Source organism: Branchiostoma belcheri, unplaced genomic scaffold (assembly GCF_001625305.1).
Source record: "Branchiostoma belcheri isolate BF01 breed outbred unplaced genomic scaffold, Haploidv18h27 scaffold101, whole genome shotgun sequence".
NCBI lineage: Eukaryota > Metazoa > Chordata > Leptocardii > Amphioxiformes > Branchiostomatidae > Branchiostoma > Branchiostoma belcheri.
This window is the reverse complement of record NW_017802392.1, coordinates 210,017-234,232: the sequence shown is the minus strand read 5'-3', so window position 1 is coordinate 234,232 and position 24,216 is coordinate 210,017. Positions and strand designations below refer to the sequence as shown.

Sequence of the window (24,216 nt, the reverse complement as noted above, 5' to 3'; positions counted from 1 at the left end):
CGGCCGGGCAGTCTTATGGAACGAAAAGTATGGTACAAAAGACAACAGAGCACAAAAAAAGTTTAAAAGATAATCATAAGTACAATTTGTGTATATTCCTGATAAGAATTGTTGATTTTTCGTTCATACAAACAGCCCGGCCGGGCCCGGCCTGGAAATGTGACCTAAGCATAATGGAAGTGTGGCACAGTGTTTTTTTTTCTGCTAGGGAGCTTCCTTCAATCGTAGAAGACATACCTGTAATGTTACTACTCTCAATGTTCTGCCTTTGATGCCCGACTTTTTCTTCATCTCTTCAAAGAAGTTCTCTTCGGAGATTATGTCTGCTGGCCACCACCCCGCCTGGAGAAGCAATTTGAATGAAGCGGTTTCTTTTAAGACATCCATATCATTTCAGGGCAGCAAAAGGAGATTTTTGTCATGTAGTGATAATGATATATACAAAGTTCCTAATGCTAATCTCATAGCATATTGATGAGGCAAAAATGCTAGTCACTGACGGAAAACGATAACTTGTAACGTAGGCTGCATCTAGCTATGTATGGACAGTGTCCAAAACTAAGAAGACGCCGTAAATAGCTAGTGTGCTAGGAAATGACAGTTAGTGTCAATATCAGACAGGTTTCTTCATCCAGAATAGTTTTGTTTGACGCCTTGATATTAAATTACAGGCCTTTAAAGGCAATGCGGTTCTCTTGAGCGGTGAACTCATGTGGCGCCGTTGGGAAGATACATTTCAATATATATAACGGCAGATGCAGAAACAATATGTCACTCTCTGAATATACTGTTTTCTAATCCTGTAAACAGACATAGCGACTTAGCAGTGATTTGATTTGCTATGAGATTATATTTTTGATTTGCACAGATGATATAGTAGTACATAATTGACACAATATAACAGAAACCACAGACTGTATCATTTGTGATCGTCGCGTTTATACCACAATTGTCCGAATGTTTACATTGTCACGGAAAATCGAACACTACATTTGCCCTTGCTTGGTTTTAACCCTCAAACACCCGAACGGGGTCGATTTGGACCCCAGGCGTATATTTTTATGTGCTATTTGTATTTTTTTTTATTTAAAAAAATCCTCCCGTGACTTTGTCAGTAAACCTCTTCTACAAGTTCTCCTAAATTTTTTTGGAGATCGGCACAAATTTGTAAAAATAACAACTGAAGTCTCATGTAAGACCGTCTGGGGTCCATTTGTAGAAGAGGTTTACTGACAAAGTCACGGGAGGATTTTTTTTAAATAAAAAAAAATACAAATAGCACATACGCCTGGGTCCAAATGGACCCCAGTCATGTATTTGCACTTTCCTTCACACGAAATTGTTCGGATGTCCTCAATATGTCTTCAAGGAAGCATTATTGCTTTAATATTATGCAGTTTGCCAAGTAACCTCCACCTCAGAAATTATTTACTCAGGTTTTCAGAGGTTTGACAATTTGACAATCATATGAGGGCAAAGGTCAACACCATCTTCATGTCTGCAGGCCTCATCTTATTTTTGCACAAATTATGATAATGAGCTGGAATTTTTTAACACTTAATCATGCCAAAATAAACGTCTTAATATGCAAAACCAATATATGTGCAAAGGTCACTGAAAGGATGCAAAAAGGAATATAAATTTGAAAGAAACCAAATGGGGTCCATTTGAATCTCGTTCGGGCATTAACGTCAAAAAAAAAGTTCGGGTGTTTGAGGGTTAATGATATGGGAACGTTATATATCATGGAAAGATGACATTGTCATGACATAATCCATCATGACATTAAAGAAAGTAGTCCCAAATCTACAACTGCAATCCTGCATTCAGATGCAGTCGTGACAATATTGGGAATGAACGATAAACTGCCGATGTTTTAACTGTTCGCCTAAAGCACACCATGTACCAGTCATCTATCACCACAACAGATAAAGGAGGGAACAAGTCATAAACATTGGCAAGGTGCCCTCAATCATGGGGAATTAAAGGGAGCAAGACTCTCTGTCGTATGTTCAGGTCGATATGCTCATCAAGCTGATAGTTCACGTAGGAATCCAGAAGTACGGAACGGTGTAACAAATACGCCACATTACGTTAGGCCACAGCAAGTAAATTTTATGGATGACAGAAGCGCGCGCATTAATTTTCGACTGATTTTGAAAAAAAAAAAAAGAAATTTTGTTGCCTTCTGACAGTGGTCACCATGCCGAAAATGGACAAAGATGTCTGTTGTCATGCCGGAAGGTGGATGGCAGAAAACTATGAAGAGAGGAGACAAGAAAAGGCTCTGAATTAATGTTTTGTTTCTTACTTTGATGCAGTGATATGTGATGATGGCTGTGTATGTGATGTTCCCACTAAATATAAAACATTTGTACGTACAGTGATTGAGTCAAAATTTTAAAATGTAGGACCCTTTTTTTTCGGCCCGCCTTGTTTTTTTCTCTCCCGGTCGCATTGGATTTGGAGTCTGTGGAGGATGTCATCCATAAAATTTACTTGCTGTGGCCTTACTTCAAGTTTAACATGTTTAACGGGTTTGCATTAATCATGAAGGCTTATTGAAGCTAACGTCTGGCCTTGTGCACATATCGGACTTGTTCCTTTATATTGCCTTTATTGGGCAAGTCTGTCACGTTACGACCTGATAATGCGGTCTAGTTATCCATGGCAATATATAGAAAAATTAATAAGCAGTCCCCTTGCGGCTATTTCAGTATTCCGAACCATGTCAATATGGATTTGTTTGAAGATTAACATTGATCCCTTGAGGCGGAATCACAAGACGCCCACGTGAAGACTTTTAACGACAGTTTTATACAATATGGACTAGTGTCGTATTTTCTCGCTGTCTCCCCAGAGGGCAGTTTCCAACTTTGTGAAAACAATTAGACATGACTCTGTAATGGTAGCTCTAGGACCAAGAGCCTTGAAAACAAACTGTAGCAGTATTCAACTAATATGTGAAATCAACCAAATATGACACATTTCGAGGGCCAAGAGCCTACAAAACATATATAGATAGGATTGACCTTTAAATTCCAGAACCGCCTAGAATCAATCAATTTGTACGCTGAATAGTACATTGAATGCTAGGGTCACACTGCCAAGCCGGGGCCAGGCTGGGCAAAATATCAAAATAATTCATATAAAAATATAAACAGACATTATCCCCGTGTCTATTATTTTCACAGTGTTGTGTTTCGGACATCTATACCCTGCTGGGCCCGGTTTGGAAATGTAGCCATGAAAGAAAACCTATACAGAAGTGAAGATGCATTACCCAAGTTGTATCTGTGAGTGTTCCTGCCCCGTTCATTGCTTGTGTCTTCAGTTTAGAGCTAAGTGATGAATGCAGCTTTCCTTCCTCAAAGATGGAGTTTCCAAGAACACCTCCTTCGTCGGACTGCTGGCAAACAAAATCAAAATACATATTACATATACATATAACAAAATACATATTAGTTAATACATGGGTTTCTGAGAACATGGTCAATCGACTAGTTGAACTCCCTTATATGAAACTGAATCCTTTAGAATGCTTCACATAGTACGCCTTCTTTCCAATGTGAATATGTTTCAGTATGTTTCAAAACATCAGTTTTATATCTGTTCACTCTCATCTCACTCACTCACTCACTCACTCACTCGCTCACTCACTCACTCACTCACTCACTCACTCACTCACTCACTCACTCACTCACTCACTAATTCCATGGCATTTCTCTCCTGTGGATGAACCCCTTGATAGACCCCAGTCTTCTTCAATACGGCAACTATGAATTTGCCTATTTCTAATTTTGCACGATAACTGTACTACATCCAAAACAGAGGTATTGCTATTTGCGTTATATAGCTCGATACATCGAACATATTAAACATACCTTTTTGAATTCCTTCATCAACAAAGCACCACCTGGCCATGGTAAGGACACGTCTAACGAACACCTGTGTTTGATGATATCAAACCAGAGAATATAAATACATTGTACCTAACGTTTTATTATGATAATGCATAACTTTTCATAACACCATCTTAGGCACATCGATACGATAACTTAGAATTGTGAATCCTAGATTTACCTTAGTTTGTTGGGGCCAATCCACTGTCTGTTCCTGAACAAGGCGTACACAGCCTGGGCAAGATGCAGCACAGCATCGTGCATGTACAGAGCCGTCATCTGCAGAAAATACAGAAAACAAAAAACTTTATTGCACGATAATTGCACATGGTACAATGTATGGCGTACATAAAGAGGGTAACAACAATAAAATAAGTGTGTTGAATAAGACCTAATGTCGAATAAAACCTAACATATCTATATCATAGTTATTCAAATAATAAGGGATAGCACAAGTCTTCGATAAAGTGTTACAATCGAGTGGGCTAATCACAAGTTTCGGTATTTTTTCTAATAGCAAAGCATTCCTTTATATATCTACCTATTTTTGCGTTGTGGGGACCATTACATGTAAAGATATATTCAAATCTGTCTCCAACATCGAGACTCTTGAAATCTATATATGGTACTTGATTCGAGAAATGTAAATAGCTTGTTACGTATAACATCATATTTGGTACATTCCATAACAGAATGAAATTCATTTTCTATATGCTTTGGACAAAATGGACAGACCCTTTGGTCAGGGGGTATATTGTAATATATATTATGGACATGGAGTGACTATAAAAAAAAAAAAATTCCCCCACCCTAATCCATGCAACCCTCCCTCAGCCATCTTATAGCGTGATTTATATCTTTAACTTTGTGAGAAACAGTTGAACAATTGACTAGTCGGGCCATGTTGATTTGATTATATGGATGACATCCCAGTGCTCATGAATTTTGCTCGTTTCCAAAAAGAAGAATTTTGACCATACTGTAAATCGCACAAAGCAGCTAAAAATGAATAATAACTTGCCGTAAATTGCAAAAATAATATTTGAAAGTCTATCAGAAAGAGTCTGTTTTCTGCGATACCATAATATATGTGTTTAATCATTTCTTTAACCTTCACGACCACATAGATTTGTAATTCGTAATGCAGGCAACTTTTGTGCTAAGCTTTTATTTTATTCGCACGCTCGCATCAGTTTTGAAGTTCCCAGAGGATGTCACCTAATACGATGATCAAATTAACATGGCCTTAGTGGTGGCAATGATAAATTTCACATATATAGCACGCTCGTTATGATATCGCTTTAACAATTACTCTTTTTTTACCTCCGGGGGAGGAGACATCCTTCCGCGGAAGGGTTTTGTGAGAGATTTAGATTTTCATGTTCGCAGCTGTTTCTCGCGTTAGGGTGGACGGATTTTTTTGGGACTCGGTGAATGTTTTGCCATTGGGGTTTATATGATGCACGTTCTTTTGTTTTTATTATGTGTTTTCGGGCGTGAAAACGGTTCCCTTTGGTGGCCCCAGAACACCCCTTTGAGCGTGAAAATGGTTGCGACCGTTGACCTTTGGCGTGTTGAAGATATTCTCGGTCTGGTCCACGTATATGACCCCTCGCACAGAGGGGTGTCCGGTCTCGATAAATTCTTTGTTTAAAACCCTAGTCCTGCGGCGCGCAACAATTGTTGTTGTGCACAAAATTCAACACCATCAACTATACATAACAAACAACATATAAAAATATACAATAAAAAGCCCGGAGGTATAAAATCTCAGATTTTACTTGTTTTACCTTGATATCGTAGACGCTATCTGCAGTGTTGTTCGTCACGTTTGCTGACAAGGAGTTCCAATGTTCCAGGAAGTCAGAAGTGTACCCAGTCTCAGGAACGCGCCTTCGTGCGACGGTTAGCTGGCCTGTCGACATGTTCATAGCCTTTATCTTCTGATCGCTGATCGCCTGTAACAACAAACGTGAATCGTTTTCTTCGTCGGCAATGAATGAATAAAATACCTTTATTGTACGTTTGTGCTCTATCAAGCTAAGTACAGGTCATGGGTAAACAGGGAAAAGGATACAGCAATGACACCTACATACTATATAATACTAATGTGATCTACTATTTACAGGTTCAACTTCTTCTCGTTTCTTGACGCAGTTAAAGATGTAAGAACATATTGAGCTAATGATACATGGTTTGTCAAGTTTCATGAGAAATTCGAATTTTTCTATTCTATCTATTATATATTTAGAAAGATGTAGCCTTCGAATGAAAGCTCATCTGTGTTGGTAAATGCCTAAAGCTAAAGCTTGGGAACTTATCTAAAAGTACAGAGGGAATCCCTCTCATTTCTATATAATGTGCAGTCAACTACAAAATGGCATTCATCTTCAATATTATCTAGATTACAGAATTGGTAGATCCTTTGCTGTAGAGGAATGTGGTTGCGTATAATAGTTTATTAATTAAATACCTCTCGGCCAGAGGCTGAATTACTAGTGTCATTTGCAATCCAGCTGCCCATCACAAACATGACAACGTTCCACCTTAAAATCCTTTATTCACATTAAATGCAACGTATGGGAATTACCATCGTATTTTTTGTACTGAAATTCGTGACACGGAATATCTTACATGTATACACATCGTAAAGCTATCCCTTGTAGCTATAGTATTTAGGTAGTGCTGCCAAGTAACGTTTGTCATGTCCTCTGAAAACACTGTATTTGCTGCTCGGTGTAGCTTTTCAAGCGAGTTAAAGACATACGCCTGTAGCGAATGTCACGCTCTTTTTAATAGACAATAAACGTTGCAAGCCCACTTATATAGCGTCTTTCCTGGAGTAACTAATTAGCCGAAACAACATTAAAGAGAACGATTACATAATTACACACAAAGGACTGGTCTCAGTTGGATTTACACCATTTGATTTTCTCTAACAAGCCATCTATAAATGCACAGATGTGCCTCTTCCGGCGATCACAGAATGATGAACTGTGGCAGAGGGACTTGGGTACAAAAAGGACGTAAGGCCACAGCAAGTAAATTTTATGGATGACGTCCTCCACAGACTCCAAATCTAATGCGAGCGAGCGAAAAAAAAACAGGCGAGCCGAAAAAAACAAGGTTCCCACATTTAAATTGTTTGACTCAATCATTGTACAAATAGTTTTGATTCAGTGGAAACATCACATATACACAGCCAGCATATATCACTGCATCAAAGTAAGAAACAAAATATTAAATCAGAGCCTTTTCTTGTCTCCTCTCTTCATAGTTATCTGCCATCCACCTTCCGGCATGGCAGCAGACATCTTTGCTCATTTTCTGACCATGACCATTGCTCATGCTGACCACTGTCAGAAGGCAACAAAATTTCTTGTTTTTTTTTCCAAAATCAGGCGAAAATTAATGCGCGTGCGCTGTCATCCATGAATATTACTTGCTGTGGCCTAATTGAGGAATGGTTACCGTTTTAGTGGCTAGAATGCCACCAGATGTTTTGTATCATCAACGATAAGGAATCCATTGGGAACAATTGTTTCTTCTTCATGATAACTGATCGTAAGAAATGCACGCGCCTATTTGAGCAGATCAACTCAGCATTACAGCAGTGCATTACAAAACTTCAAATCATTTGCTTTTGTGCTAAAGAAAATTGTTCCCTTTTGTTTCATATCCAACAATAAATATATATTGGTAGCCAGTGTTCTAGTTATTGACGTGTGAAGAAATGGAAAAAAAATATGTCATTAAAATACGTATTAAGCTTCTGTCAGCAAAATTTGGGTCAATACTTATCATTTCCCCTAAGTCGTCGCGCCTGTTATCAATCAATCAACAGGAGTTCCGAGATCTCATACCTCCATGAAATATGGGCTTGCTTTGTCATACTTCCTTTCAACATGTCCTCATTAATTATGCAAATGACATCTACGTTAACATAATATATATATAGTGGTGTTAACCTTTAAGTAACTTACACATGTCGAGAGGTATAACATTCCCATCATTCACCAATAAGGAGTCACAGTTTCACATTAATTATGCAAATTAGGTCATCATTAGCATAATTGGTATCTGTTGATGTTCCTCCTGCCACAGATTAAATAGATTACATGTATAAGGTCTCGGACCGGAGTTTCCCTCCGTATTTCGAGCAATTTGACACCCTCAGCCCGAAGGGCTGTCATTTCTGTACTAAACGCGGGTCGGAATTTCTCACTCTTTTGGTGGAAAGGGGTGCCGTGCCGCTTATCAATACACTTGATTGATATTTTCTGCGCCCAATTTATTTAGGGGTAAATGAGGCACATCAAAGTACATTTTGAAAAAAGGGGTCATTTTTTTCGTCATTTTTAACCATGGCTGCATGGAAAAAACGAATTTTCCCAGGGTAACGGCTTAGTACTCGAAGAAGCTCAGAACCTAATGTTTCCAAAATTTGAATTTAATTAAAATCGATGCGATAAGTTTATCGCTATCTTCGATGGCCCGAACACACCCAGAACGCATATAGAACGTACCATCCCGGCGGTCAGGCGAAAAGGCCACATAACCATCCGCGCGGACGAATACCAGGAAGTCTTAGCTGGACCACCAACATTACGCCACCTATAAAGGCTACAACTAACAGGCTTTTCAGAAAATACAAAGATATGTACACAGATATTACGATTTCAGGGATATCGCGGCCAAAACATACCATACAAAGTCACGTTTCCGGCGATTTACTGCGCACTTACTTAGACTCTGGTCAGAATTAAACTCCGACCCGGAACCATAAATGAACTATTATATTAAACACTGTAACTATAGAATTTCCTCCTTTATTATGCAAATTAAGTCCTCATTTGCATAATTTGCATTTTAGTATGTACAACTCTATCTCAGCTACCTACACACCAAATATGATGAAAATACGTTGTTCCTATCTGGACTTATTAGATTTTAAAGATTTCGCCAGAAAGTCCCCTGCAGTTCCAGAACAAGCTGCTAGGGGGACCAAACCCACACCACTTATTCCTGACAGGAAAAGCTATCTGTCACCAAAAAGTCAAGACCATAGCATGTTCATGACAAAAGATACAAAAACCGGAAGTTATGCTGCAGTACCAAGGTCATCCACCAGAAGGCCCATATTTGACCTTGACCTTGACCTTTTTTTTTCCTAAGACTTATCAGCATACCAAATATCATCACAATCCATAAAGGCGTTATGAAGTTATGCCGCCTACAAAGTTGCGGAAACACACACAGACAGAGACACACAGACACACACACAGACACACAGACACGCCAAAAACTATACCTCCATTTTCATGGAGGTAATTACGTCAAACAAAATTGAAATGATGGGAAAAGAATTAATCCTGGCGAGAACAGTGGGGCTACAGACTATATATGTACAAGTACATACAAATCGAGGATTAGGAAATTCCCTTTCTTTCAACTTCTTTTTGTCCGAATGGATCTATTGATGTCTAGTATTAAGAATAATCCGTAGATATAATGGCTAAGTGCGACGTAAATCCCAGGAATAAATCGTCCTTACCCTGATGTTTGAAACATGTTAACGGACTCTGTTTTACAAGTGTTTGAAGGACGTTGCAAATCCGAGGGATTATCTGTGTAGTCTCCCTCGGGCACTACAGATGACAGGCTTTAAGAGACAGTGGGTAATCACACTGACTGTGGTATTGATTTATCTGATCGGTCGATTTTTGCTCGCTAATCGCTGCTATCTTGAAACAGGAGAGATAGATGGCCACGGAGAAACTTTAGATCTATCAGGACGGCTTAACCTAATCGGACGGTCGTGCAGAGAGGGGTTGTGTGTGTTGGAAGACGTCATAACCATCACGATGATTTACGTTCAATTATTGGAAAACGACGAGTTAACAACATAAGGCCACAGCAAGTAATTTTAATGGATGGCATCAGCACGCATTGATTTTCGTCTGATTTCGAAAAAAATTGTTAAAAATGTTAAAATTGTTACCTTCCGAGAGTGGTCAAAATGTAACTGCTGGGAATTTCATACTTGCCGCTTTTGGAAGTTAAGTGAAGGTGAACAGCAATAAACATAATTCATTCAAATCATTACCATATTTGCATAATTTATGAGGAAGTACTAGAATAGCCTTTTTTCTTAATTAAGATTAGGCTATCATTGGGTCGAGAGTATGATCAACGGAAAAACCCATGTAAACGGTGCTCTTATTTGCGAAATCAATGAATAAAAATGTATAATTCGTCCACCGATCAACATCATTTGGCGAAGGTATGAGATCGTGGAACTCTTGTTCTAGTTAAGCTGGAGTCACGTTTTAAACGGGGCCCGCGCGGCATGTTCCCGGTGTAGACGCCGGCCAGCGTCATGAAGCCGAGCGTGCGCCGGCTGTCAGGGTCACAAATAGATGTTCCATTACGGCTCCATGTCCACCATGAGGCGGCTTCTATTTAAAATTCACGAACTTTTGGTCCCTTTGACGGCCGGTTTCTGTCAAGAACCCGTCTGATGCCCGGTCAGTCTCCCGTCTTGACCCGTGTGGGGTGCGGTAGGGTACCGACCGTCCCTTACAGTCCGGCCGGTCAGTTATAGGGTCCCTGGCGGGGTCCATTGGTGATCCTGGCGTGTCCCTGGCTGGTACGCCCCTGGCTGGTATAGCCTGGTTTATGCGTAGACCCATGAATGCCCAAATAACCACCTTCTGACACCTGATGTACTGATCAGCACACGTGACGTCATAAGCTTAGTCAGGCGCCCGCGAGGGCACCTGCTGGGGTCCGGGCAGTTAGGTTATGGCTTCGTCCCGGCGTATTTTTCTTGCCGGGCCCCTGGGTGATTTTAAGTTCGAGTTAAAATCAATTCCAGATTGTTTTATGCCCATCTTTCCATGTTTCATCAGTCTTCAAGAACCTGTCTAAATTACACTGAACTCGGGGCAAATATTCACAACCATCACATGAAGCTGATGATAAGGTTTTACCGAAATTTACCAAATATTGAATTGTATGATGTGCAGACATCTCACTAAATATCCTATTCTTGTGAAAATCATAGCACTCTTCAGCTTGTTTTCACTTATTTGTGTGTGAAAACGCATAAAATCCTATTTTCTGCATCTATATCTTTACAGCCGGTATAACAACCCCTCGGCGTAACACACCAGCTTCGCATGCACGCGGCGCGGCGGCAGCTGGCTACATTACACCGAACGACTTGTTACACCTAGCCTTTGAAGATTTAGGCCTAAAAATTTTGATTTCTTGTATTGTGTCTTCAACAACAGTGCATCTGCTCCGAACTGTTCCATCATCGTCATCGAGACAAATCGAAGGACGAGACACGGAAAGAACCGCTAACCAGAATATTTCAATTTAAATTACTTCATAAATTCTTGGCCACAAACAAGAAATTGTATCTCTGGAACATTAAAAACTCGCCAAATTGCTCTTTGTGCGGTGAGGAGGAAGAAACACCAAAACACATATTTTGGAATAATTATTGTTCTAAAGTCTTTTATTTTTGGGAATCTGTTCATGACTGGTTCCAGGACAAAACGGAAACCATTCTGCAACTGAATGGATTTAACATAGTGTTTGGGGATCTGAATGACCAATGCTCTGCCATTTCCAATTTAATCATGCTGTTAGGAAAAATGTACAGTTTCAAAAATCGCCAGGGAATGTTAAAATTGTCGAACTTTGTATCTTTTGTCAAATATTTTCATGATTGGAGATTAATATTGCAAGAAGAGGGGAAGTATCAAAGCACATGGATAAGTGGGGGGAATTGCACTCTGAATTTGAGTAGATAAGTTAGCTATGGGTTTAGCGGTTTTTTTTGTATATTTGTTACTGTACCATAATTGTTTATTCGTTTCATGTTCATGTATCAGTTTGTCTCGTTTCCAACGTTATTGTTATGTATCTTGAATCTGAATAAAGATTGTAAAAAAAAAGAACTGCTAACGATTCTGTCCCTGGCCTCTGTGGTAGAAATGACGCCTCTCACGCCACAAGCAGACACCATTCGTTACTTGACATGTCACTCTTGTCCCGTTATGCGCATTTCAGTGACAGAGGTTTTAAATCTACGATTCCCAGAGGACATTGTTACAGTAACCTTTCGGACACATCAGTATTCTTGAGATGCCATAATGGGAACAAAGGTCCTTAAACGACTCCTAGACCATCGATAACAAGCTCATCAGGGCTTCTTTCTTGTAAGAACTTTCTAAAGGAACAAGTGCAATGGCCGCTTAAATATGACCTCTTCATCTTGCAACAAAACTTAGTCTCCTCAGTGTCATTTATCAACGGCGGTAACACTTTACAATACAGGAGTATCGGGAAGATTTTATATACACACGACAGACTACAGAAGTCAAACTACTAACATCTATTCCTCGTAGGTTATGAATTGTGGCAGATAAAAGTTTAAGTCATCTCTAGGCCATAAAATTGCTTTCTTTTTTGATCATCACAGCCATGAAGTGTGTTCATTGATTTTCCCGACTTGTACTTCATCTTCGGGAAAGCTTTTAAACGAGCCCAGCGAGTCGTAACAACATTCCGATAGGAAGTATTGCCTTAAGTATGATCTTCTGTCTACCGCTGTTCCTTGTCGACGACCTCGACCCAGGGTTAAAGTAACAGCGGTGCGGAACATTGACCCACACAAACAGAACTAATTCTGTTAATGCCAAGTTACAGGCAACCAATGCAGATGAGAAGGCGCCGCACCACATGCACATACCAAGTAGGGCGAGCATGTCAGGCACACGGCATGGAAAGTAGGATTTACCTTTGGCGATAAACGTCAGGCAAGTCTGGTGATGGTTGCTTTAATAATAGGCGACAAACGGCACCAGTAATGATTCCCTGTGTGTATTTATTATAACCGCTATTGGTAAACCACGCCTTTTGTTGAGTGAGCCCTGCTCTGGGTGTTATTTTAGCTATTTCGTGATGATGCCCCATGTAAGTGTGACAGACATGTATCTGTATCTGTATCTATATAGCCGGTATAACCGCCTTTCGGCGTAACAAACCAGCTTCTCAGGCACGCGGCACGGCGGCAGCTGGCTACATTACACGACTTGTTACACCTAACCCTTGAACACCCTTGAACTCTAAACATTGTTTAAAGCTCTCTAACGATAATGCCAATACTGTATTTGGTGGACAGCGAGTTCCACTCTGCGATAGTTCTAGGAAAGAATAAATTTTTGAACACCTTGATCCTTAGTTAATAACTCTGGTACTTGAAGGCAAGGCTTTTTCATGTTCTCTTCTGGGCTGGTATTAGGTCCTTAGTAGTTGGTACGACCACCAGTTTATTAGTCATTTTGTACATCATGCATAGTCTGGACATTCTACGTCTGTCTTCCAGTGACACCCACTGTAGGTTTCTTTTCATTTCCGTGACACTAGCACCCATTCCATAGTTGTTCATACAGAATCTTGCCGCTTGATTCTGTACCCTTTCCAGTATATCTTTGTTTTTCTTTGTATATGGATCCCATACTGTCGAGGCATATTGTAGGTTCGGTCCTACAGCGTGTATGCAAGTGGTTTTGGTTTAACTCTAGTTGGACATGCCCACAGATTACGTTTTATCACTCCCAATGTCTATTTAGCCTTAATTTTGACATTATTAACATGTGCACCCCACTTCAGACCGCTTGTCAATGTGACGCCCAGATACGGAAAGGTTTCGTGTTTGCTAAAGCCTGACCACAAAACTGCTCGCTAGTTGCATGTGGGGTTCGTTTGTTTGTTATGTGCATAATGTGTGGGAATAGTTGCTTACACATGTACGTGAACATGTCAGGTTGAGTCTGATAACCGTTGCCTTAAACATCAAAAACATTTACCTGAATTTACCTGAATTTACCTGAATTGCGGAGACTACATCTCTACAAATCAGGAGCCAGAAGGCAGATAGCCCTTAGTATCTCCTATGGTCATTTTCTTCCGTATGTACTCGTCGATACTACTCTTGAATCTGTTTATTGTCGTCTGATTCACCGTCTCCGGTGGTAGCTCGTTCCATCCCTGAATAACTCTGATACTTAAGAATTTTTTCCTGACATTTAACTTAGCAAGTGGCAATTCCAATTTGAGATGATGGTCCCTTGTGGCATAAAAGCCAAAAGCAACCATTGCCAGACTTAACTGACATTCATGTGTACAGCTGCAGATTTCGAGCAGTGACAGACGACAAAGAATCTGTAAAGAAGTTTTTATATTCGTCAGGAGGAAAAGTCTACTCGGAGCATGCCTCATCATTAGAATATTCCTATAATAGAAGTTAAGCCCTATATCTCTCCAATCTAAAGTGTAACATAGCCTACCACACATTTCTTTTCAATATTGATACTCATGTCCAAACAATTCTACACTGTAATGAGTACATTACTCGTGAATTATGGTGGGGATCAAATAAAACCGTGCCAAAGTGTGGAGGATGTATATATACATGGGTTATTTAAGCCCATTTTACACGAACTCACGAACACAAAATCCTACGACCACGGTTGACCTACTCCCAACCACTAGCCTCCCAGGCCCAACTATGGCCCGGCCACACCCGAATATTTTAAACATTGTGAAACGTTCGGATGGCACAGCCAACCTTGCCGAACACCAGCCTACCACAGACGACCTTGCTCCCGACCTTCTCTCAACCATGGTTGGGGAGAATAGCAAAGTTCTTTTTATCACAACCATTATTTTTCACCAGCCGACGTTTCGATGACCGTCTGTCATCTTCATTAGAGCAATTCTGACTGGTTTACTGTGCACTGACACTAGATGTTACGGATACATCTGTTGTCCTCTCGGTCTATTACCTTGGCCCCGTCCCGATCTATTACACGGTTATTTCTTGTAATGTGGTCTGTGACTACTGACTTGTTTTCATGTTTTTCAGCTTCTTTCTTTCTTGCTCTGGTGTACCATCCCGTCTTGAAACTAGCTTAAATGCACTATGAACTATGTCACACCTTTAGTGCACTATGGACCAAGTAACATCTAGTGTCAGTGCACAGTAAACCAGTCAGAATTGCCCTGATGAAGATGACAGACGGTCATCGAAACGTTGGCTAGTGAAAAATAAATGGTTGTAATAAAAAGGAACTTTGCTATTCAGTCATTTACCAACCTGATGAACTTATTTACGGATGGTTGGGGAGAGTTTGGCAGTGTTCAGGAAGCCATGTTCTGCTATTTGTGACAGGGACTTGACTTGCTATCGTTGATAGACACAGACTGCCTTGATGTAATCAGGCCACCTTGTGTGTGCCATGATTGGTTTCATACCGCGGGACGTGCCTCGTAAGGCGACATCCATTAGCGGGAAATTGAACGGCCCTCCCACGTCATCCCGGACTCACGCCGCTATACAGCAGTCATTACAGTCGAACCATTTTCTGCAGTAAAATGGACTTATCATAAGACTATGATCTGGGCTTAGAGACGTGCGAATGATCATTTTGCAAGATAATGAGTCGCCTAGTATGGAAGTTATTGTGCTTATAATATTATAGACACGCTTATTCCACGGAAAGCAAGTTACCTGTGTACTCTGCACCATGACTACACACAGATACAGATTCGAATTTCCAAGCAAATCTTTCGGTGGCAGAGTCGTATCCAACAGCCAATACAGTGGTGAATAGGCAAGGGAGTGTCCACCTCGGTGGGCAATTGGATAGTGTCTTGCCTAAATGGACGTTAACGTTATCTTGCTAAAATTATTTATTTCATTCTTTCGCTAAAATACTTATGTTTCACGCATATATTTTTCTTGACACGTTACTTGAACTTGTATATCACTTGTGCAAAGAAAGAACAGCCGCAGTAACCCAAATTGCCCAATTAAGATTGCATTACCATTTTTTAAAGTACCATCCGATAACAAGTAAAAAGACTTGAAAGTAAAGACACTTCTACAAAGTGTACAAGACAGAAAGTTGTAAATAAATCCATACAACTGCGCCACATAGGAATGACTTCAATATCGATTTTTATAACATCCCTCCCAGGTTCAGGTCTTATCATCTAGCGTTTTCAATGCCTGCCTCAGAATAATGAAAATCTGTCAGATTTTGACAATCAATATACAATCACAGTCCATATAGCATATCAGAATAGGCCTCCAGCTTCCCAGGCTGTCAAACTAAATCTTCTCAAGGACAGATAGGATCTAACGAGAAGTCAATCGCCATGGACGGTAAGGCGACGCCATCGGCTATCCCGGTAATGATGATCCTTTAACCGGCAAGACGCTTTAGGAGGATGGTCGTGAGCGAAAGGTTGAAGAATTATTCTTATGCACGATTGGATTGATATCGAGGTGACTGAGAAGGGTGGTAACGTTTCGAGAGGTCCTGATTTTTCTTATTAATGTTTCAAAGCTGCAAATCAGATATTAATAGTCCTAAGCCATAAGTCGGGTGGTGTGGATAAACAACTTTTCAACATTTATAATTTTTCGTCTTTCGAAGTAAGAGCACGTAGCAGCTTGAAAATAAAGTTAAGGCTCATCAATTTTCATCCAGCCATTTGACGAGCAATTGTTCAATGTATAGCAGTCTTTGTATCCAGAACTGTGTTGGATAGTCCACGCTTATCTGGAATCGTGCCTGGGGCAAATCTACGTCCTTGAATACGCAACAACTATCCAGAACCGTGGCAGATCCTAACCCTAACCCATTCTGTCATAATACTAGACATGCACGGTTTTGGAAACCATGCATGGCAATTTTTTTAGAGAGAAAATACAATTTCTCAGAGTGACACCGTTGACACCACCACAAATGAATACCTACACTGTACCCCAGGTCCCCATAGGCTTTATCTCGGAAACTCTAAACTATGATAAACACTTGCTTGTTTATAATGGCATGAATTGTTTCTATCCGAATATCACCAGTCACATATCCCGTCTAGTATCCGGGCAGTGCCCAGGGCAACTTTTAATGAAGACTGAAAACAAGCCCGGGTCAAATTGATCGCCTCTCCACCGAGCAGCAACAGATCACAGTTTCTCAATACAGGACGGCAGTGTGGGGCTGTACACAGTCGGACCATGACATACCGCCGGAATGGCTGGACCAAATTGAGATAGAATTAGCTACCGGGGAGAAGTGACATAAGGTCGTCGCTTGCACAAATTCGGTAGCCTTTATTTAGTACTCAACTGTTTGCAACCTGTGGCCAGAACGAAACGGTGGTCATCTGTCACGGCTGTGTGACGCTGAGCAATGGCGTTTGAACGACGTGTTGTAATATCCTGTGCCACAAACTGCACTATTGTCGTAGGTACATATCCAACAACGGGTGGCAACACACATCACACGATATCTTAATGGACCGGTGCGTCTCGATATATTGACTGGACACTCTTTTATTAGAATTTGGAAACTGCAGCGAAGTCAAACTTTGCAATTCTTTTAACGGTGTCGCTCAATGCAAGGACAATTATTTTTGGCCACTTCTAGGCATAGAGCTAGAGGTACTTAAGTGAGTATAATGTAGTTATGTCAGGAGATGGCAGTGGACCTTTGTTTTGAAGCTTTGTGGATTGTAGTCGGACGGAAAGCAACTGTTTGGAAGAGAGTTCCATAATTTTGCAGTCCGGGGAAAGAAGCTGTTGTGGTAAAATGACTTGGAGACAGGTATGTTAATGGTGTATTGATGAGAACTGGAAGAGAACCTAGTGGCACGCTGAAAGGTTCTGAGCGACGGAGCAAGAAGTGCAAGTTCTACTGAACATCATCCGTGAATTATTTTCCAATGGGTGGGTGGGCGGTTTGATTCGGCTGTGGAAGCCAGTTTTTCCCACTGGTATATTTCAACCTGGAGGGCGAACCGAAAAACACTTCCGAGAATCCAGACGGATGACCCTCTGGTGAGACATGGTCTACTTAACATGGAGTTATCGACTCTTGTCTTGGGAAATGAACGTTGCCTTAAAAGAGGTCCATTAGACAGCCTTGCCTTGAGAGGCTGTTTTGGCTTGATGATGTGAGAACTGCAGCAGGGACTCTGCCTACCAGATACAATCTCTAGAAGAAGCTCAAAGGAGTTAACATCGAAGGCACTTCAACTAGCTGTCATTAGGCAATGTTGTAGCCTTGCTAGATGTTAACCTAAAGCTTGGGTAATACAACATCACTGCATTCGATACCTTTTGACACATGCTTAATTCTCGTCTAGTTGAATATTGAAACCTGTCCAGCACGAAATGTATGTCTATTTTGCATTTGGATTATCATTACAATTACTAGTATTCCAAAGTATTACTAAAAATACAATTCAATTCACATTACGTTGTACTAGCGGGTTACATATAAAAACATTTAAATAAACGTTAAATTGATGAACCGTTTTGTACTAATGAAGAAAGGTATATGCCATAATTATAAGTGAAGTTAAATATAATTAGTTTTCTAGACTTAATGTACAATATTTTGCTTGTGAAATGTCTTTCAATTCAACATGTCCTTATTAGCTATGCGAATGACCTCTATATTTACATGATATATGCATGGTGATGTCAACCTTTAAGTAACTTACACATGTTATAAGGTATAAAATTCCACTCCACCATCAAGAAATCACAGAATTTTCACATTAATTATGCAAATTAGGTCATTATTTGCATAATTGGTATATGTTGAGGTTCTACCTGCCGTAGATTGCATACATGTATGAAAGTACCATCATGTAAAACAATGTAATTACAGAATTCTCTCTTTAATTATGAAAATTAAGACTTTATTTGCACAATTTGCATTTAATTATGTACATCTCTCTATAGGCTACCTACATACCAAAAATGATGAAAACACGTTGTTCCTTTCTGGACTTATCCGCGTTAAAAAAAAAGTCAGACCCCCCCCCTGCAGTTCAAGACAAAGCTGCTAGGGGAACAAAACCCACATCACTCATTCCTGAAAAGAAAAGCTATCTGTCACCAATAAACCGGACGTTCTGCTGCAGTACCAAGGTCAGCCACCAAGAGGCCCATACTTGACTTTGGCCGGTCGACCTTTGTCTTCCTACAACCTACCAACATACCAAATATATACCGTGATTCCACCCCTTATGGCCTGCGTACTGACCAGAATTATCTCCCTTTTACCCTCAAAACTGAAAAGTACAAAAAATCTTCCTTGCCTTCTGCTGTTCTCTCTTGGAACAAATTTCCCCAGACCGCAAAAGAATCCCCATCCATTCGTGCATTCCAAAATGAATTAGAGTCTTGCTTTGATAGCATGCCCAGACATCCTCACTATTCCCACGGCCACGGACACCATGTGACTCACCGTACCAGACTCAGGCTTGGTTTCAGCCAGCTAAACTACCACCTATTCCAGCACCACTGTATCAGTAGTCCCGAGTGCAAATGTGGGCATCCAAATGAGACACCAGAACACTATTTATTACACTGCAAATTTTATAATACTGAAAGGACCAAAATGTTGTTAGCCATATCTTGCCTTCATCTTGAAAACATACTTCCTTCCGACCCACTCAACGCAAACGACGCCACATTATGTACTTTACTTCTTACTGGTAGCCCCTCCCTCCCATACACTACTAACTGCCGTATCTTTGATATTGTGTTTAACTATATCCACCACTCTGGAAGATTTGACCAATCTCAATAATGTTATGCTAGGTATTGGTGCGCCAGCCACTTTCATTTTATGTTAATGTTTTACTTTATGTCATCTTTATGTTTACATTTGTATTATGTTTTATGAGCAGCGGATTTACATAAGCACAACAAGTGCTTCCTATCCAATGCTCAAAAAACATGTGAATAGAATAAAATAAATAAATAAAATATATCTCAATCTATTAAGGTGTTCTGACGACATACTGAATACAAATGTGCGGAGACACAGACAGACACACAGACACACCAAACATATAGACACGCCATAAACAATACCGCCATTTTTCATGGAGGTAATAATAACGACAAGGTAACAATGTGCAAAGTTGGATATGGTTTTACACTTACCTCATTAGCGATGATCCAGTGGTGTTCCGGTGTGAACAGCCCACGTTGATTTGCCTACAAAATACAAAACAGGTTTTTTATTACTTGAGCGATTTCACTCCCTAGGATTCGCTAAGCTTTACATATAAATACATTTCCCCATGCTATACGTTTATTTTCCTGTCAGCCAAGAGGACCTTCTTCACTTGTTCTGGTCCAGAAAGCCTCCTTCTTTCTCAGGTTCGGTCAAACTACGAATTCTGTGTATTAGGCCACACCAATTTAATTTCTTGGTTAACGGATTCGCCCGCTTAATTTTTTCTGATTTGCAAATAAAAATAAAAATTCAGAATCAACTGCAAAATGCTCGTATTTTGCCCTGAACAGTTGAAAACAGTCCTTTTCATCCTAGTTGTTACAGTTATTCCATCTTTTAATGCAATGGTATCATTAAAAGTTCAAAATTCATTGTTTAAATTTTGAACCAGCCTGGTGTGTTGACTTCATGGCTCCTATCGTACCATTTTGGGCCATAATAGGATGCCTAGGCCTGTTTTTACTATTTTTTTTTATTTCGCCCGCCTGCTCCATTGTTTTTCTAGAAAAATCCGTTAACCAAGAAATTAAATTAGTGTGGTACTATGAGGGTTTCCTGTATTATCACCAAGCAAAGTTTGCAGTATACAGAGAAACACAATGAAAGTAATTGACATTCAAAATAAAACAATAACGATATAGAAACCCAGTCTACCACGCAGGATTAAAGTGAGGCTTTTCATTCCATCTGGTTCTTTGGGAGCCTACTGCAAAGGGAAAAAGAAAAAGTGGTAGACCCAGAGTCACCTACTTAGACGACCTACGATGTGACACTGATCTGAATGATAGTAATGAATTGCTAAGGGCCATGGAAGACCAAGTGTTATGGAGGAGACTTTCTGCATTGGTTCGAGCTCCCGCTCGAACTATGTAAGTAAGTAATAAAACTATACACAGGTCCACCCTCTTACATAATACTTGTGTGTCTGAGAGCACTTAAAAGCACTGATCTTCGATTTCCGATGGAGTTCCAAGTCTGGAGGACGCTTTTCAGCCATGAGAACTCTGCCATGTGACTCCCTCAACAACCGCAAAATTGTTATCAAAATGTATTACTTTCCCCATTGATTTGTTTATTTTTTATTGTAATGCCTAGTTTTGACCATTTCTTCTTCTGTTACGCTACGTTCCTGCTTACCATTAAGTTACTTTATTTTAATTTGTTCATTGATTGTACATAAGTTTGTTAATTCCGCACTTACTTTATGTTGTATTTCTAGTATTTATGTGTTTGGGGCTTGCCCTTCAGGGCACACTGAAAACCACCCTTTTGGACGATATGTTGTGTCCCTGGTTCAATAAATAAACAAAACAAAACAATTAAAGGTATTCTTATCAGTTTGTATCGCCTACGTTTGTCACAAACCAAAACATTTTGAAGTACATTCCAGAACAGGCAAATCATTGCTCACCTTATCAACTAATCTTCTTACTTACTTACAGGTTCAATCACAAAAGGTGGTGCTGGCAACAAACCAAACAATTTACAGCCGCCCAGCCTCCCTCTGAAATATTCACCATCCTGAGACACGACCCCCATATCTATTTTGGACCGGTCCATTCGTCATGTCAGCGAACATGATCTTGAGGTATGATGAAGAACATTGACCCGTAATCCGAAAAGATCAGGAATAAGAGTCTTCTGTCCCAGAGGAAATCATCTGACTCCCCCGCGTCTCTGTCGGCTTAGTTCCGCTCCGATGAGAGATGACAGCAACATTCCCACTGCGAACAACCGATGCCGGTTCCGATCCAAGGCTCCAGAACAACAGAGCTAATTCCGCGGCAGCGGTGATGAACAGCGCGATCAATACAGTACCGGGTTGGATACTCCTTCCCGGGATTTCCTTCTGTTACCTTCCAAATTACTAAGCCAGGAAATTTGTCAAATACTGATATTGGATGTGCGGTGAAGTGATACCACGGGAGCCAGAATCACTTCAGTTTTTTTAATATTTCTACATGATTTTATTCAGCACGCATGATAAATTAGTAAGTTGGAACCCTCTAATCACCCTCCATTCAGATATGGTATATAAATAAACATAGCACATTCTGAATATCCTCCATGATGTCTACTGGAGGTTACTATGAAATGATTGACATATTCAAACAACCATGTTTGACCCCATAAAACCGTTACCACCCCAGTGATGCTTACTACCCGGGGCCCGGCCGGGCTGTTAACGTCAATGACAAATAACAATATACCCAAATTTATTTATTTATTTCATCTCAAGACGGCTGGGTAGCCCCAATTCAGCTTGTATAAGCTGTTTTCCAAGGAGACCCAGCAATATTACACAAGACATTGTAACATACAGCGAGACAACATACAGTAAACATGATGATGGCTGGTAGGCAAGGGCAGCGTTCATTATGCTAAGAAAGGTCTGGGCCTCCAGAGGAATACGCAGAGCCACCAAACTTCGGCTTCAGCTCCAATGTCAAATCAGTCATCCTCTATGGTTCGGAAACATAGAGAACAACAAGAGCCACACAGCACTGGTTACAGACTTTCATCAACACCTGTCTCAGACGAATCTTCAAGATAAGGTGGTGGGACAGAATCAGCAACCAGGAGCTGTGGGACAGAGCAGGTCAGAAACCCATCAGAGAACAGATACTTAAGAAGAAATGGTCCTGGATAGGACACACGTTGAGGAAAGCCAACACTATCACTCAGCAGGCCCTGACCTGGAATCCACAGGGTAAGAGGAAGAGGGATAGACCCTAGAACAGCTGGAGAAGGGACACGGAGGAGGAGATGAGAGTATCAGCACCAGCTGGCAGGACCTGAGGAAGAATCCCAGAGAGACAAGTGCAGTGAAATAACATCATAGGTGGCCTATGCCCTGGCAGGGGCGAAGGTCCTAAGTAAGTAAGTAAGTAAGTAAGCATGATGGCGGTACTTCGTGTCCGAAGATTCTAGGAAAGTTGTCCTATGCAGGCCCTCATGTGGCTGTACAGCCCGATCCTTGACCTGCAAGTCCCGTAGCAGGATGGACATGTGAAACTCTGTGCTGGTGGTGACTGGGTAGCTGCAGCTTTCCTGCGCCTTCTCGTCTTATTTTCTCTTCTCGTTTTCTAGTCCCCTCTTCTCGTCTTCTCTTCTCTTCAAGAAGAACTCATGATTTCACCTTTTTTGTGTTTTCTTGTCTTTTATATCATGGGGCTTGGAACACTGTTCCTGACTGTACCTTATTGCTAGAATGTTTAAAAATGTTATAAAAGACAATAAATCACACAAAGAAACAAAAAGATAATCATGATCATAATTTGTGTATATTTTTGATATGCTTTTTTTTCATTTTCAATTTCGTTGGGCACATTTCCAGTCCGGGGCCCGGCCGGGCTGTTTGCGTCAACAATATACACAAATATTACTCATGGTTTTTCACCGTTTGTGGGTTTGTTACCTTTCGTGTCATTCTGTTCATTACTTTCAAATCATTCTGGAAACTGTCCGGCCGGGCCCCGGGCGGGGATTGTGACCTTAGCATTACCCATTCCATACCTCATTGATGACGCTGATGCTGTTCTCCACAGTACAGAGTAGAACAGCGTGTTTGAAGAGGGTCTTTGGGTCTTCACTGACCCTCGGCAGGGTGACTTTGGTGTCGCTGCCGTTGGAGAGAGACGGCAGCCGGAGTAAGATGATCTCAGGAACCAGACCTCTGGTCAACAACAGGAGCGTCTCCGCCCTGCTGAACGCTGAGGAGAAAGAAAATGCTGGAATCAGGACGACTCGGACCATTACCAACTCGGCCCATCGCAAATTTGGTCATCTCGGCGAGCGACGAATTTGCCCATCCAAGTGCCTACCACACGATACTAGACGGATTCATTTGTTCACACTATTTTAGTACATTCTAAGTTTGTTTCATGGCGATAATTATGTGACTGTTGTACCGATTACTTTAGTATAAATAGTATGTGTTAAATGAACGTAGTCATCTCATGCAACGAAAAACATTGTTTGCATTTTGTCCTCTGGTGTACAGCCATGATTCTCTATTAAATCGTAATCACTCCTAGTGACTTTTATGTGGGAAGTTATTGTAGAACATTGGAGAAAATGTTTGCATTACTGCAGATACAATAAATGAATGAATGAATGAATGAAGACCTCTATGTACACATACACCCATTGGATTAAGAACAGAAGAACAGAAGTCACAACGGAAGAAT

The 24,216-nt window shown here is 40.6% G+C and overlaps 1 protein-coding gene across 1 annotated transcript in view; it reads right to left on the bottom strand.

The window, feature by feature from the left end:
- The window catches only part of LOC109473945 (glutamate receptor ionotropic, delta-2-like), a 46,849-nt gene that overhangs the window by 6,279 nt on the left and 16,354 nt on the right, over positions 1-24,216 (bottom strand). Inside the window, exons 4-10 of the mRNA XM_019774130.1 lie at positions 23,543-23,739; positions 19,951-20,004; positions 5,693-5,860; positions 4,084-4,181; positions 3,885-3,948; positions 3,284-3,409; positions 238-342 (exon numbers count right to left, since the gene is read on the bottom strand). Of these exons, the coding sequence (XP_019629689.1) occupies positions 238-342; positions 3,284-3,409; positions 3,885-3,948; positions 4,084-4,181; positions 5,693-5,860; positions 19,951-20,004; positions 23,543-23,739 (812 nt within the window). The remainder of the gene's footprint in view (positions 1-237; positions 343-3,283; positions 3,410-3,884; positions 3,949-4,083; positions 4,182-5,692; positions 5,861-19,950; positions 20,005-23,542; positions 23,740-24,216) is intronic.